Source organism: Pongo abelii, chromosome 3 (assembly GCF_028885655.2).
Source record: "Pongo abelii isolate AG06213 chromosome 3, NHGRI_mPonAbe1-v2.0_pri, whole genome shotgun sequence".
NCBI lineage: Eukaryota > Metazoa > Chordata > Mammalia > Primates > Hominidae > Pongo > Pongo abelii.
The window spans coordinates 103,757,511-103,773,708 of record NC_071988.2 but is presented as its reverse complement, the minus strand read 5'-3'; the positions used below and the strand labels follow the sequence as shown (position 1 = coordinate 103,773,708).

The 16,198-nt window shown below is 40.5% G+C and overlaps 1 protein-coding gene and 2 pseudogenes across 7 annotated transcripts in view; all 3 read left to right on the top strand.

The window, feature by feature from the left end:
• The window catches only part of TMEM150C (transmembrane protein 150C), an 87,418-nt gene that overhangs the window by 66,568 nt on the left and 4,652 nt on the right, over positions 1-16,198 (top strand). For all 7 annotated transcript variants that reach the window (XM_024246371.3, XM_054553482.2, XM_054553485.2 and 4 more), the window contains 5 exons: positions 987-1,040; positions 1,169-1,201; positions 1,302-1,369; positions 7,905-8,032; positions 13,811-13,988. In XM_024246371.3, the coding sequence (XP_024102139.1) occupies positions 987-1,040; positions 1,169-1,201; positions 1,302-1,369; positions 7,905-8,032; positions 13,811-13,988 (461 nt within the window). The remainder of the gene's footprint in view (positions 1-986; positions 1,041-1,168; positions 1,202-1,301; positions 1,370-7,904; positions 8,033-13,810; positions 13,989-16,198) is intronic.
• LOC112133126 (small ribosomal subunit protein eS6-like) lies at positions 8,053-9,284 on the top strand (annotated as a pseudogene).
• On the top strand, positions 10,871-13,799 carry LOC112133066 (large ribosomal subunit protein eL8-like; annotated as a pseudogene).

Sequence of the window (16,198 nt, the reverse complement as noted above, 5' to 3'; positions counted from 1 at the left end):
CCAAAGTAAGTAACAAGAGTGAGTAATAATTGTGCAAAGCTGGTGGTGAAGAATACTAGTTTATTTTGTGTTCATGTGTTCTTGTTGTAATGAACATTTTGTAAACAGGTTATATGAATTAATTATTTGCAAGATTTTCGAATTTGACACTAACATGCCATGGATTCCGTCTGCAGTCCAGTTGATAGTCCAGTTATTCATGACTGGGTCTGATATGTTTTTGTTTTTTGTTTTTTGTTTTTTTGTTTTTGAGACAGAGTCTCGCTCTGTCGCCAGGCTGGAGTGCAGTGGCGTGATCTCGGCTCACTGCAAGCTCCGCCTCCTGGGTTCACGCCATTCTCTTGCCTCAGCCTCCCAAGTAGCTGGGACTATAGGAGCCCACCACCACGCCCGGCTAATTTTTTGTATTTTTAGTAGAGATGGGGTTTCACCGTGTTAGCCAGGATGGTCTCGATCTCCTGACCTCGTGATCTGCCCACCTTGGCCTCCCAAAGTGCTGGGATTACAGGCGTGAGCCACTGCACCTGGCCTGATATGTTTATAAAATGAATATCATTACATTGGAAGTCCTGGCTTACCACAAAATGTTCCCACACTTGCTTATTTTAGGTAATATTCACTTTAAGAAAATTATTTTAGTTCCTCAAAGTTTGTTAGGAAGGGTAGGACACATATTCCCGAGAAGTTAGAAACTGAACCCTAATTTTAGTTTGCTCAAAGTTATAAGGTCTATTTCCTTGTTTTCTTGTTTCCAGTTTATAAGCATGGCCATTACTTTGGGGATGTTTTGAAAATTAAGGAAATATTACTAATAATGACATTTGAGCTTCAAAGAACTAGAAGATCTATGGGTAAAGAATTGTAAAAGAGCATTTCTCAGTTAGAAAAAATGAATATGAATTAGTGCAGTTAGTTTAATAAAACTGGGAAACAAATGATTCTTTTTTTCAATTTCTTTGTTCTATAAACTTATTCTTTTTTGATAGATACTTCATAGCTGTGGAAGATGACAAAATTTTACCATTAAATTCAGCTGAAAGGTAAAGTTTATCTGTGGGTAATTCGTTGTTCATCAAGAGATTTAGCAAAAACTTTCCCACTGGGAAGGTTAAACTGCACAAATGACAGTGCTTTAACCTGAGTTTCTGTGGTTTTTTTTGTTATCCAGGAAACCTGGTGTGAAGCATGCACCATATATAAGGTAACCCAGCAATTCTCTTCTGTCCTGTGGGACCATAGGAAAAGTTAGGAGGATTATAGATTTTGATATAGTAACTATAAAACATTTCATCTTTTTCAAGCATTGCAGGTGATGATCCTCCTGCAAGCTGTGTGTTTAGTCAAGTTATGAACATGGCAGCCTTCCTAGGTAAGAAGAGGGTAAAGAATGCTTTATGTGCTTTGGTACATTTCTTTTGTATTTTAAATTCTCCCAAACCCTTACCAAAACAATGGGGGTCTTATTTGATCATTTAGTATCATATGATGTCAATATGCTGAAGCCAGCTCTGTGTCTTAAAGGTCTTTTTCTCTCATACATCCATTTATGTTCACCCTGCTGTCCTTACATTTTCTCTTCCCTTTACCATCTTTATCATTTCAGATACTCTTGACTTGATCTATTTTGCTGCATAAAATAATATATTTCATGATATAAAATCCTGCATGAGAATGTAATATTGTATAATATGTTTGCTTTGAAAAGAATGCTTTATTTATTCCTTCACTAGCAAAGATGAAAAAAATGCATGGGCTTTGTGATATTTGCTGATGTGTGTAGATACTGTCTTTAAACCTAAAGGTCAACATTAGCATTAGGATTACACTCTCTCCTGTGCCTATAGACATAGTAAGCTGGCAAATGGAGAAGTAAGCTTAAAAAGAAGAAGAAACCTTTAGTACTCATATCTAGCCCCAGTTCCTCACTTTTTCTTTGGGGCCCAAGACCCTCCTGTAATATTCTGTCCCTCTGTGAGTGCGTCCATGACCCTGCGTAGTCCTCCGGAGATGGTGGGAACCAGCCATGCACTCTATCCTTTTTCGAATCTACCTTGTATACCATCTCCTCAATGCCAGCCTTTCCCAGTGTCTCTCCAAGAGTCAACTAGCTGTCGCTGTCAGCATGCTGTTAGGAAGGACCAAAGACAGCCCACCCTTCCCACAATGGTGTTCTGGAAGTGGTTCTTTTGACGGTGAGACTTTCACTCCAAGTAAGAGGTAGTATTATTACTGAGGGAATATTCAACCTTTGTGGGACGTGTCTCCCAAAGAAGTCACCTGTTATTTCACCTCCACCCCCCAAAATTCCTACTCACTCTTAATGTATTCTTTTTTAATATTTGCTATAAGAATGGGAAGACCTTTAGAAGTCAGTGGAAAATCAAGGGAGACAGGTGGTCCAACATGCAACACAGGCAAAAACTTAGTTGGTTCAGAAAGCCCAGAACATGAGAAACATGGAGAATGTTTTCCGTCAGGCCCATCAGGCCTCTCTTGAACCTGAAGCTTCAAAAAGAAGTACACTGGGGAGCTTCTGTGCAGTTAGCAAGATTCTTCCCTGGAGCTAACCACCTTTCTGTCAAAGCCCTCCCCATTCATCCCCAAAGCGTATTCCATTTGCCAAAGCAGGAGGTGTCCAGAAGGCCTGGGCTGCTACACTACCACTAAGGAGAAAGTTAAATATACCCTGATGCTGGGGTTGCCGAGTCTTTAAAAAAGCTCTCCTCTTTATGCCCCTGGCAGTCAGGACTTTCACATCCTAGATATTCACAAGTATCAAAAGGATGGCACCTGCAGTATCTGGTGCACCCGTGGGAACCAGGGCCAGTCCTGGGCAGTCAGGTTTGGTTGTCACTGCTTTCAGCCTCAGAGCTGCCAGGAGCTTTATACGTGCTCTTTTTTTCTACTCTTGACACCATTCTTCTGAAAAGACCTAATAAACGTATTCATCCCAAGACATAAATAGTTGCTAAGGAACATTTGCATTTGCATTTAACAGAGCACAAAGCCCCAAGAGTGAACCTTGAATGGCAGGGTCAGGGACCTTTCCTGGCCCTTCTGCCATTATAGCATGTAGGCCTGCAGGCTGCCATCTATTCGTATGATCTTCCCACAGGGGGCAACAACAATGATTAATAGCCATCATTTCTATTCCAGGAACAATGCTAAGTGCTTTGCAAATACTACCTCATTTAAGGTGATACTCAAGCCTGAAATATAAAAAAGCTGTCACCAGCTGTCTGTCCTACACTGGGCTTTAAACAAACCAGTGAGCACATTGGAAGCCACATATTGTTTCCTTTGTATGCTTAAGACAAATTGATATTTCCCAGTGGTCTTTAAGTGTATAATTTTTAAAAACCCAGTTTGTATAGCTCACAAGTTTATCCAGTTATAAGGCTTATGATTGGCTAATTACAAAAGCATTTCCAAAAACAAAGCAATGAAAGCAAGATCCCCTCTTCCAGATGACATTTGTCATCATCTTATTCTCCAGTCCTTCCTGCTCTACCAAGAAGCAATTAAGCTTTTGCTAGCTCTTGCTCGAAGGTATTACAACATCCAGTGTTTATTCTGTATTATCTTTCATCATTTTGAGTGCCATCTGGTAGACATAAAATTGATTAAGATTAGTGTTCAATGGGAGCAAACCAACAAGTATTTATTTATCAACTCTGAGAGTGAAAAATAATCAGTTTACTAATGATTCCTCCTCTAAACTGTGGATACCTTCATCTCCCCAGGCCTGCCCTTATTAGACTTCAGACTATTATTTTAGTCTACATAACTGACTTTAAGAAATAACCCACACCGCCTATTAGTCACTGCTTTTCGGCAGCCGTATAGATTATAATTTACAATCTAAAAATGAGTCAGTGTAGCATGTATTAAAATTAGCAAAGATATTTTATCCTTTTTGACAGACTAATCAAAGATTGAATGCTCAATTATTTTCTTTAGAGAATTAGTTGTGCTTTTTGTCTTGAAACTGCATTTCTTTCCACGGGGTGGGAGAGAAAAAGACCTAAGACAAATTTCTTCAAAGGAATATAATTTTCTGCCCTGGGGAGGTTGTGAGGATAAAGCTAATAGCTGAATGATTTCAGTCACCGAATAGCAGCCACTCTCCCTCCTTCAGGCAAAACATATTGACAGTTGTGTTCTACCGCAGTCATAAATAGGAATCATTGATGCATAAAGAGTCAAACAAAACAAAACAAAACAAAAATTTGGCCAGGTACCAGTTTAGAACTGCAAGGAAGAGACGTTATTTGAGTTTCGAACTTTAAAAACCCAGTCAGACTCAGAATTTAAAATGTAATTAGAAAAATCAGCCGTTATTCTATTTGTGCTCTTTTTTTTTTTTTTTTTGGAGACGGAGTCTCTCTCTGTCACCCAGGCTGGAGTGCAATGGCACAATCTCGGCCCACCACAACTTCCGCTTCCCAGGTTCAAGCGATTCTCCTGCCTCAGCCTCCCGAGCAGCTGGGATTACAGGCATGTGCCACCACACCCGGCTAATTTTTTGTATTTCTAGTAGAGACGGGGTTTCTCCATGTTGGTCAGGCTGGTCACGAACTCTTGACCTCAGGTGATCCACCAGCCTCGGCCTCCCAAAGTGCTGGGATTATAGGCGTGAGCCACCGCGCCTGGCCTCTATTTGTGCTCTTTTGAAAATAGACAGGAAAATTAAGTAGGGGACACCTGTATAGCAAAGGACTGTTTCAAATACCAAAAACCACAGAAGGATGAGTTTTTAAAATCTTTTCTGAAACTGTTAGTGAAATCTAAAAATTTTAATGAAACAAAAAAATATATCTATTGATCAGAACGTGAATGTAGTAAAAGTTAGCATATATAAAGATGGCTTTGAAATGGCCCGTAAGTCTTTTTCAAGAAGGTATGATTAAATCACTACTTGGTTGAAAATGGACTTCATAACAGTCCAAATCTGCCTCTATTCATACCTAAGTGTTAGTAAAACTGTTATGGGGCAGAATCTTTATTAGATCCATCATTCTAAAAATTCAGCTAGAATCTATTTTAAAAGGAAAGTTTGCCTCCCCTGATCTGATTAATAATGGAGTTAAGAGGTAAAAAAAGGGCAAAGTGTGGTGTTTAGAATGCAATTCTGGAAGCTAGGAGTGTTGGGTTAAATCCCTGTCTTCGAATAGGTTTCTGTTTCCTGCTGAATTTCATAATTTGTTCATGATAAGATAACTTACCATTCATATTACAAATAGGACAGCTAGCAAAGCAGGGACCAGGAGATGTTGCATGTTCTGTGTTGACTGGACAGAAATAGATAATGAAGAGAGAAGCCAACAACTCTGTTCCTCTGGGCATAAAGGAACAAACTCTTTGACTGGGTGGGTCAACATGAAGAGCCATTTCAGGAACTGGGTTTAGGGCTTAGGTCAAGTTCCAGCACCATCCTATCCCACAAAATGACCAGCAGAGAGTTCTCAGAGTAATACTTTTCAGTGGTCATTTAAAAAAAAATTAGCTGGCTAGGCGCGGTGGCTCACACCTATAATCCCAGCACTTTGAGAGGCCAAGGCAGGCAGATCACAAGGTCAGTAGATAGAGACCATCCTGGCCAACATGGTGAAACCCCATCTCTACTAAAAATACAAAAACATTAGCTGGGCGTGGTGGCGTGCACCTGTAGTCCCAGCTGCTCAGGAGGCTGAGGCAGGAGAATCACTTAAACCCAGGAGGCGGAGGTTGCAGTGAGCCAAGATTGCACCACTGCACTCCAGCCTGGTGACAGAGAGAGACTCCGTCTATATTATAGGCTCATGCCTATAATCCCAGCACTTTGGGAGGCCGAGGTGGGCAGATCACCTGAGGTCAGGAGTTCAAGACCAGCCTGACCAATATGGTGAAACCCTGTCTCTACTAAAAATACAAAAATTAGCTGGGTGTGGTGGCATGGGTCTGTAGTCCCAGCTACTTGGGAGGCTGAGGCAGGAGAATTGCTTGAACCCAGGAGGCGGAGGTTTCAGGGAGCTGAGATTATGTCACTGCACTCTAGCCTGGGCAACAGAGTAAGACTGTCTCAAAAAAAAAAAAAAAAAATTAAGTGTGCTGTCTTAGTGTCTTGTTATTATGTCCTAACAGCCATACACAATTTATTAGAAGGATATCCTATGGTGCCTGTATTGAGCCTCTAGGCTTAATCTAATGGCTTCTTTAGCTGATGATCACTTTGTGATGGAGTGCTATGTGTTGAATTACTCCTCTCCCCTACTTCCTCCTCCTATTCCTATCCTAAAATTAATAAGACATTGTGCCTATTTTTCATCCTCTAGGATAGTTATTGTCATTGTTAAAGATTTCGGATATAACTCCTACCTAGGTCCCTCAAACCAATAGTTTGGGAAACTACTGTCAACTCAGGTATAACGTATTAATTTTCTGGTCAATAGTCAGTACTAGCTGAAGCATATACTAAAAGATATATCAGGGCTGAACAATTTGAGATTTTTATAAATCATGATTTATCTCTATTTTGTTTCTAAAATCCAAATATTAATCAAGTTTTATACCACTCTTTGATCAGAAGTACTTAGAACTAAAAGTCAACTTATCAAGCTTAAAGCCATAGGGTTACACTATGAAATTTAACATACTTGGGAAATGCAAATTTATGGATAGATTTTCTTTATTAATGGCTACTAATAATGGCCTGTAATCAAAGTAAAACCTTTAGCAAATAATTACCAACTTAATTGCTGTATAAATAGGGTAATTCTTGAATTTCTAATTGTCTTTCCTGCTGAACCTTAACATCAAAATAAATTATCTTAGTAGTAAGTTTGTTTCCTTACATGTAGATATAATTTACATTAATTGAAAGTGATTTTTCATCATTTATAGACTAACCTCTCCCAACTCTTTGTATAAATATGAAAATACCTCTGCACTAGGCAAAAAAAAGGTCATCCTTAGATTAGGGCCTTGAGTATGGACTATCCCAAGGTTACTATTAGAAGTCAGATTTGAAATCTAAGTAACTTCCCTCATTCTCTCTTCAAATTCTCAGATACCAATTTGCTTCAAAAGATAGAATGGACATTTAAAATGAGTAATTAATATTATTTTCAGGGATTGAGTTTTCTTGATATGCTAGGTACGATTTTTAGTACATACCAAATCCCTCAATCTGCTATGTTAAAATACAGATTTCATAAGTATAAATATTGTCACTTTTCTAATTTGGATTAACTATCTTTGTTGTTTGACAGTGAACACCTCCAAGTAGAATCGAAGGGAAGTGAGAGTAAAACCAGTAATAAAGGAACTTGCACACTTTCCATTATCTTTCTTCCCAGGAATGGTTTATGGCGCTGGCACCAGCAGTTTTGTCTAGATGTGGTAACCTTGTCTTCTTCCCATTATGTTCCTGCCCTGTCATTATTTTCCACACTGTTCTAAGCTAAAGGATGACTGAGTCGGTCTGTCTTTATCCCATCTTATTTGTTGTGTGCCAAGCCTCTGCAGTGCTCTCCTAAGCCAGTCTGTCCTGTGCTGACCTTGTTTTTGAAAACTCTGAGAACAACACTATTCATAGTCCTATCATCCTTGCCTCACCCAAGTAACATACAGCCCTGTTGTCTTGAGTCCTCTCTGCCTCTCTGCTTTCCCCAGATTGAGTATAATAAAACATCTAAATAGTCATAAGCATTGCATGGAAACTTTCTTTGAAAAATTGTGGATCATTCCAGAGATGTAAACTGTGCTGTGGTGAAAAGTTTAATTTGGCACATTGCGGCTTTAGAATTCTGCCTCTTACCTAAGAAAATAGTGCAGCATAAAAAAATAATAATAATAGAATTCTGCCTCACAGTCTAGGTGTGTGATTTAATTTCTTTCATTTTAAGACTTTGCTTTATTCCTAGCCCTTGTGGTAGCTGTTCTGCGCTTTATACAACTGAAACCGAAGGTTTTAAACCCGTGGCTGAATATTAGTGGATTGGTGGCTCTGTGTCTGGCTTCCTTCGGAATGACCTTACTTGGTAATTTTCAGGTACTTGATTTGGCCTTTTTCACCTCCCTCTGACACTGGTAAGACCTTCACTTCTGAGACTATCAAAGCTATTGAGGTATAATCACCATATGGCCCATATAATTCTGCACAAACCTTTTTTTAAAAACTAAGACTCTTTTCCATGGCAACTCGGAGGCGTTCAGCTGCTTCAAGATGAAGCTGAACATCTCCTTCCTAGCCATTGGCTGCCAGAAACTCATTAAAGTGGAAGATGAACGCAAACTTCCTACTTTTTATGAGAAGCATATGGCCACAGAAGTTGCTGCTTATGCTCTGGGTGAAGAATGGAAGGGTTATGTAGTCCGAATCAGTGGTGGGAACAACAAACAAGGTTTCTTGTTTGTTGGTGGGAAAAACAAGCAGGGTATCTTGACCCATGGCCATGCCTGCCTGCCTGTTACATTCCTGTTACAGACCAAGGAGAGCTGGAGAAAGAAAGAGAAAATTAGTTCGTGGTTGCATTGTGAATGCCAATCTGAGCGTTCTCAACTTTGTTATTGTGAAAAAAAGAGAGAAGGCTATACCTGGACTGACTGATACTAGGGTGCCTCGTCACCTGGGGCCTAAAAGAGCTAGCAGAATCCGCAAACTTTTCTTTTCTTTTTTGAGACGGAGTCTGGCTCTGTCGCCCAGGCTGGAGTGCAGTGGCGAGATCTCAGCTTACTGCAACCTCCGCCTCCCGGGTTCAAGTAATTCTCCTGCCTCCACCTCCTGAGTAGCTGGGACCATGGGGCATGCCACCACGCCCAGCTAAATTTTTGTATTTTTAGTAGAGACGGGGTTTCACCATGTTAGCCAGGATGGTCTTGATCTCCTGACCTTACGATCTGCCTGCCTCGGCCTCCCAAGTTGCTGGGATTACAGACCTGAGCCACCGCGCCTGGTCAAACTTTTCAGTGTCTCTAAAGAAGATGATGTCTGTCAGTATGTTGTAAGAAAGCCCTTAAACAAAGAAGGTAAGAAACCTAGGACCAAAGCACCCAAGATTCAGCGTCTTGTTACTCCACATGTCCTGCAGCACAAATGGCAGCCTATTGCTCTGAAGAAGCAGTGTACTAAGAAAAATAGGGAAGAGGCTGCAGAATATGCTAAACTTTCGGCCGAGAGAATGAAGGAGGCTAAAGAGAAGTGCAAGGAATAAGCTGTGAAGAGACGCAGACTTTCCTCTCTGCGAGCTTCTACTTCTAAGTCTGAATCTAGTCAGGAAAAAGATTTTTTGAGTAACAAATAAGATCAGACTCACAAAAAAAAAAAAAAAAAAAAAAAAAAAAATTAGGAACACTGGTTCCTAATATGCACAGGTTCTCCAGAGTTTAGCCTTTCCAGTCTCTCAGCCTGGTCTTCCTGAGTTCTCTTAAATGCGCGAGGGTGTTAAATATGCCTATGAAATACAGTGTGGCTACTGGGAAAAGCAGCTACTAGAACAGCTGTATATTTTCTACAGAGGATTTCCAAGTGGTTTATACTTTTTTTCGTAACAAATTGGATCCTAATGTACCTTTCTAGCAAACCAATAGGATCATTACCTTTTTATAACTAAACACCAGACATCCTTATTGGATAAAAGCATGCTTTTCAGATTAGCAAGTTTATGTGGAAGTCCAGTTTGAAAGCCCAGAATTTCTCCAGAACACTTACGACTTGTATAAAGATATACTACTCCTAACTCTTCTTCCTAGAAATTCAGAAGCCCAAGGTCACAACCTTTAAGCATAATTTTCCTTGCCAATACCATTACCCAACTCTTGACAAGAATGACTTTATTTGTGAAATAGACAAGGAAACCTCTGTACTATGACAGTGGTTGACTGATTTCCCTCCCTCCCCACCAACCTCCAACCTATGCTATTTATACTACAGCTAGAAACTTCCTCCTTGAGGGCAAACACTGATCCTGACACTCTTCCCCCTGTCTGTTGAATGAAACCCCAAATGGCATAGGCATTCAAGCCCCTCAGCATTCTAGTGTTCATTTAGTAATGTTCCTAATGAAAATAGTAGTGGATTTTCGAAGGCCATTTCTTGTCCTACCCTCAGCACTGCCGATTCATTAAACCAGGATCACTCATTCCCAAAGACTTCCCCTGGCACATAGTAGCAACCTAGTAAGTATTTTTTGCTTGGTGAGTTATAAATGGGCAATCCCACCAATTCCTCTAACTATTCTATCTCCCATCTATATCCAGCTAGGCAACCAGAAAGCTGCATTCTTAGAATATATTGGCTGAGGCAGTGATTACCAGGAGAATATTTGAGAGTTTATTTATCCTGTTAAGATCCAAAATGTAAGGCATGGGGCATTTTAACTGAAATTTTGGTGGGAGTCTTTCCCCCACTTGCTGGCCTGTGCTGAGGGTACAGGCATGTTGTAAAGTGCTCAATCACTATTGTTTCTCTCGACCAGGGCTTTGATGAGTTACTAAGAACACATTTTGTTCTTTACGAAAGTCCTAGAAAAATCCCCAAGATTGGGTGGCTTTGGTGAACCACAAATACTCAAGACCATGAATGTTGACACTACTTATGAAGAACGTTTGCTGGAATATAACAGAATACATGAGAAATGACAAATCAGTTTCCCATGGAGAAACCAGGTGGCTAGTATATGGGATGGGAGACAGACTTTTCAATCTATCCCTCATTATAATTTTTTTAAGTTTAACTATGTAACTATATTATCTTTTTTAAAGATTAAAAATAATAAATTAATAGATTTATATAGCATGGAAAACCAATTTTCTAGAAGCAAAATTTGATTTCAGGTATCATTATTTTAAATAATTTTGAAAATATGTCTTTTGAACTGTGAGAGAAAACATGGCTTCTTCCAAAAAAGAGGTAAAAATTCTACAGCCAAAAACAATAGGAAAAATTGTAAAAGGAAAGTAATATTGATTTGATGCAACCTTTATGAACAACAATGTCAAACAGCAAAACATCTGAAGGCAATAGCAATTCAAAAAAATAATACTTTCACAATGGGTTTAAAAGCCATGTCTTCAACAAGAGATTTTACTTTCTTATATGTGCAATTAAAAAATATATGTTGAAGAAAAGGAAAAGGAAGAAAATTTTTAAAAAATATGTAAATACATAGTGAACTTTTATCATACCACTGTACTCTAGCCTGGGCAACAGAGCAAGACCCCATCTCAAATACATATATATATACAAACATATACGCTAGGTTTGATGAAGACGTGGATAGACTTTGCTTTTTTTTTTTTGGAGAAGTGGATAGTCTTGGTGAAGTATGAGTGACTGAGAAAATTATGATCTAATGGTGATAATCTGAAAAATATATATATTTACATACATATATATGTATATATACACATGAAAATACAACAAGAGTTTTAAGTGATGGATATATTTTTTAAATATCAGTGGGTAATGATTTGGGGAGTTTACATCTATAACCACCAATGGCAATAACCTAAATGGGAGTCCTCTATAAAAGCCTTGAGTATAAATCTTCAAATACTGTTGTCCTACCGTGGGTCTCTATATGTGGCAAAAGCTCATGGTGTCAGTTTTTCTTATTACTATGGGAAAATAAAACTAAAAAAAATTTTCATTAACAATGAATTAGGGCCGGGTGTGGTGGCTCACACCTGTAATCCCAGCACTTTGGGAGGCCGAGGCAGGTGGATCATCTGAGGTTGGGAGTTTGAGATCAGCCTGGTCAACATGGTGAAACCCCGTTTCTACTAAAATACAAAAATTAGCTGGGCATGGTGGCATATGCCTGTAATCCCAGCTACTTGGGAGGCTGAGACATGAGAATCGCTTGAACTCAGGAGTCTGAGGTTGCAGTGAGTGGAGATCGCACTACTGCACTCCAGCCTGGGTGACAGAGTGAGACTGTCTCAAACAAACAAACAAACAACAACAACAACAACAAAAAACAATTATTTAGGCCAGGCACCATGGTGGCTCACGCCTGTAATCCCAGCACTTTGGGAGGCTGAGGCAGGAGAATCACTTGAACCCAGGAGGCAGAGATTGCAGTGAACCGAAATCATGCCACTGTACTCCAGCCTGGGCGACAGAGCACTCCGTCTCAAAAAAACAAACAAACGATGAATTAGTCACATTACATAGACGGGCCAGTTTTGCAAGAGTGAAGAACAGAGCTTAAAGGGTTTTAGTTGTCTGTGCCAATTAAATATTGACTTGCCTAGAATTGGCTGTCCTCCATCGGTAAATATATATTGGCCAGGATTGATGGCTCACGCCTGTAATCTCAGCACTTTGGGAGGCCGAGGTGGGAGGATTACTTGAGCTCAGAAGTTCATGACCAGTCTGGGCAACATAGGGAGACACCATCTCTATAAAAATAAAAAAATAAAAAATTAGCGCTCTCCTCCTACTGCCAAAGGTGCTGAAAGGAAAGAAGGCTAAAGTGAAGAAGGTGGCTCCAGCCCCTGCTGTCGTGAAGAAGCAGAAGGCCAAGAAAGTGGTGAATCCCTGGTTTGAGAAAAGGCCTAAGAATTTTGGCATTGGACAGGACATCCAGCCCAAAAGTGACCTCACTCACTTTGTGAAATTGCCCCACTGTATCAGGTTGCAGAGGCAGACAGCCATCCTCTATAAGCGGCTGCAATTAACCTCTGTAAGTGCTTCCTGCAATTAACCAGTTCACCGTGGCCCTGGACCGCCAAGCAGCCACTGAGTTGCTTAAGCTAGCCCACAGGTACAGACCAGAGACAAAGCAAGAGAAGAAGCAGAAGCTGTTGGCCCGGGCTGAGAAGAAAGCTGCCTGCAAAGAGGATGTCCCCACTAAGAGACCACCTGCCCTTCGAGCAGGAGTTAACACTGTCACCACCTTGGTGGAAAACAAAAAGGCTCAGCTGGTGGTGATTGCACACGATGTGGATCCCACCGAGCTAGTTGTCTTCCTGCCTGCCCTGTGTTGTAAAATGGGGGTCTCTTGCTGCATTATCAAGAGGAAGGCAAGACTGGGACGTCTAGTCCACAGGAAGACCTGCACCACTGTTGTCTTCACACAGGTTAACTTGGAAGACAAAGGAGCTTTGGCTAAGCTGGTGGAAGCTATCAGGACCAATTACAACAACAGATCTGATGAGATCCGCCGTCACTGGGGAGGCAATGTCCTGGGTCCCAAGTCTGTGGCTCACATTACTAAGCTCAAAAAGGCAAAGGCTAAGGAACTTGCCACCAAGCTGGGTTAAATGTACACTGTTGAGTTTTCTGTACATAAAAAACAAAATAATACAAATTTTCCTTCAAAACAAAAAAATTAGCCAGGCATAGTGGCATGCACCTGTGGTCCCAGCTACTCCAGAGGCTGAGGTGGGAGGATCACTTTGAGCCAGGGAGCCGTGATCACACCACTGTATTTCAGCCTGGGAGACAGAGTAAAGACCCTGTCTCAAAACAAACAAACAAATAAACAAACAAAAAACCATGTCCAAATCCCTGGTCTAATTTTCTTATCCTGGCAAAGTTTGGGGTGTATGCTTGTAGAAACATTTCTTTTTCTGTAACTCTCCTGCTGTTTTCTTTTACTTTTTCTACACAAATGTTTTTAAGGGTTGGGGGTATTATTTATTTCCTTCATCCCCTCAGAGTTCAAACCATTTGAGAATAGAACAAGGAGCTAATCTTTCTACAATCTATCATCCCATTATTGGGATATTTCTTTTCCTATCTTTTCTGCTGATATATTCCTTCAACTTGCCTGTCTTCTTTGCTGAATGGGCCTTCATGTGTCATTATCCATTCATCCCTAAGCTCACGAATGACGAAGAAATCCATAATGTCGGAACTTCCTTGACCTTTGGATTTGGCACACTGACCTGCTGGATCCAGGCTGCGCTGACACTCAAGGTCAACATCAAGAATGAAGGACGGAGAGTTGGAATTCCACGGGTTATTCTGTCGGCATCTATCACTCTCTGTGTGGTCCTCTGTATCCTTTGAATGTGAAAAGTTTCTTTTGCCAGTAAGATGAAAACAAGTAAGTTGTCTCTGTAGAAGAACCCAGTGGGTTAGGATATTCTGCCAGATCTTCTCAGAATCTTAAGGCAAAGGTAAATGGGTATAAAAACAAAAACGCTCACACCAATTTTTCATGCCAAAGGGGAGATGGCGAAATAAAAATAAAACGAGGTCTGCCCTCTCCAGATTGTTTCAGTCTGCAGGAATGGTGTCATACATTCTCCTTTCACTAATGATGTAAAAGTTCTTATTTGTGAAAATCAGAGAATGCATAGCCAAAAGAGAATTGTCATTTTTTCCTCCAGCTTAAAAAAATGCATTTGTGACTTTATTAACGGCCCTGTTATTTCATTTCATTTATTAGCTCTGAAATGAATTTCAGAGAACCAATACATTTATATCTTTCAGGAAAATAATGAAGCTTTTCTGGAAGACAAATTCAAGCACTGGATTAACGCTGCATGTGTAGTTTTCCTCAAATATTTGAGGTTTTGGGGTGCTATTCATTTCCCTTCCTCCGCTCAGAGTTTGAACCAATTGAGAATAGATGCTAGGAGCCAGATGGGGATGAAGAAATCAGCCTTTATCCTAGTAAACCTGGAAAGGAAAATGCTGCAGGTCTCCTCTCTCACACCTTGGAATTCAACTTAACCACCCAGTAACAAGCAGAGAAACCAGGGAAAGGCAGAGGAGAGCACCTCACTCCGCTTAGCCCCACACAGATCCCAGAGAGAGTCTAGCTTAGGATGGAGTGCAGTGACCTCACCTACTGGTAGTGTGGCCCAATAGAAGCCTGCCAGTTCCCATCCCACCAGTCAGATCAGTCACTCATTCCATGGAGTGGAGTAATCAGAAGCATTCAACACTTTGGGAGGCGGAGGCAGGAGGATCACTTGAAGCCAGGAGCTCAAGATCCACCTGGACAACAAAGGGAGACCCTGTCTCTACAAAAAAAAAAAAAATCTAAAAATCAGCTGGGTGTTGGGGCGAGCACCTGTAATCCCAGCTACTGAGGAGGCTGAGGTGAGCTCGCTTGAGCCCAGGAGTTTGAGGCTGCAGTGAGCTAAGATCGACTCTGTCTCTAACAATAAATAAATAAATAAGAAAGGCCTGGTGCCATCGCTCATGCTGTAATCCTAGCACTTTGGGAGGCTAAGGCAGGAGGATTGCTTAAGCCCAGGAGTTCAAGACCAGCCTGGGCAAGATAGCAAAACCTGGTCTCTATAAAAATTTGTTTTAGAAAAATTAGCAGGGTGTGGTGGTGTGCACCTATAGTCCAAGCTACTTGGGAGGCTTGGGGGGAGGATCACTTGATCCCAGAAATTTGAAGCTGCAGTGAGCTGTGATCATGCCACTGCAATCCAGCCTGGGTGACAGAGTGAGAACCTGACTCAAAAAATAAAATAAAATAAAGGCAAAAATAAAAGAAGTGTTCACTCCAGTAAGGCCCTCCTCAGGAAACCAGAGAAAGGAATCAAGGTTCCTAAAGGGTAGATTGTACAGACAATGCAATTACACATCTTCAGTCGTAATAATCACCAATTTTTAGACAGTGTGCTAGGCATTATTCTAAGTACTTTAAATGTATCAACTCTTTTTATCTTCATTTAACATGTAAGAACAGTGAATCACAAAGAAGTTTAATTTGCCCAAGATCACACAGATAATGTGTGGTGGATCAAGATTTCAACTCAGGCTCAGCTCTTGCACTCTTAACCACTTCAGGACCCCACCTTAGAGAAAGTAGCTTTAGAATGAAACAATGGCATTTGCAGCAACCTGGTTGGAATTGGAGACCATTATTCTAAGTGAAGTAACTCAGGAATGAAAAACCAAACATCCTATGTTCTCACTCATAAGTGGCAGCTAAGCTGTGAGGACACAAAGGCCTAAGAATGACACAGTGGACTTTGAGGACTCAGGGGAAATGATGGGAGGGGGATAAGGGATAAAAGACTACAAATTGGGTGCACTGTACACTGCTTGGGTCGTGGGTGCACCAAAATCCCAGAAATCATCACTAAAGAATTTATTCATGCAACCAAACACCACCTGTTCCCCAAAATCCTATTGAAATATAAATAAATAAATAAATATAAATTAAAAGTTCAAAAATAGCTAGAAAAAAATAAAGTATATCAATTCAAAGAAAGAGAAAGTAGCTTTAAAATATGAATAGAA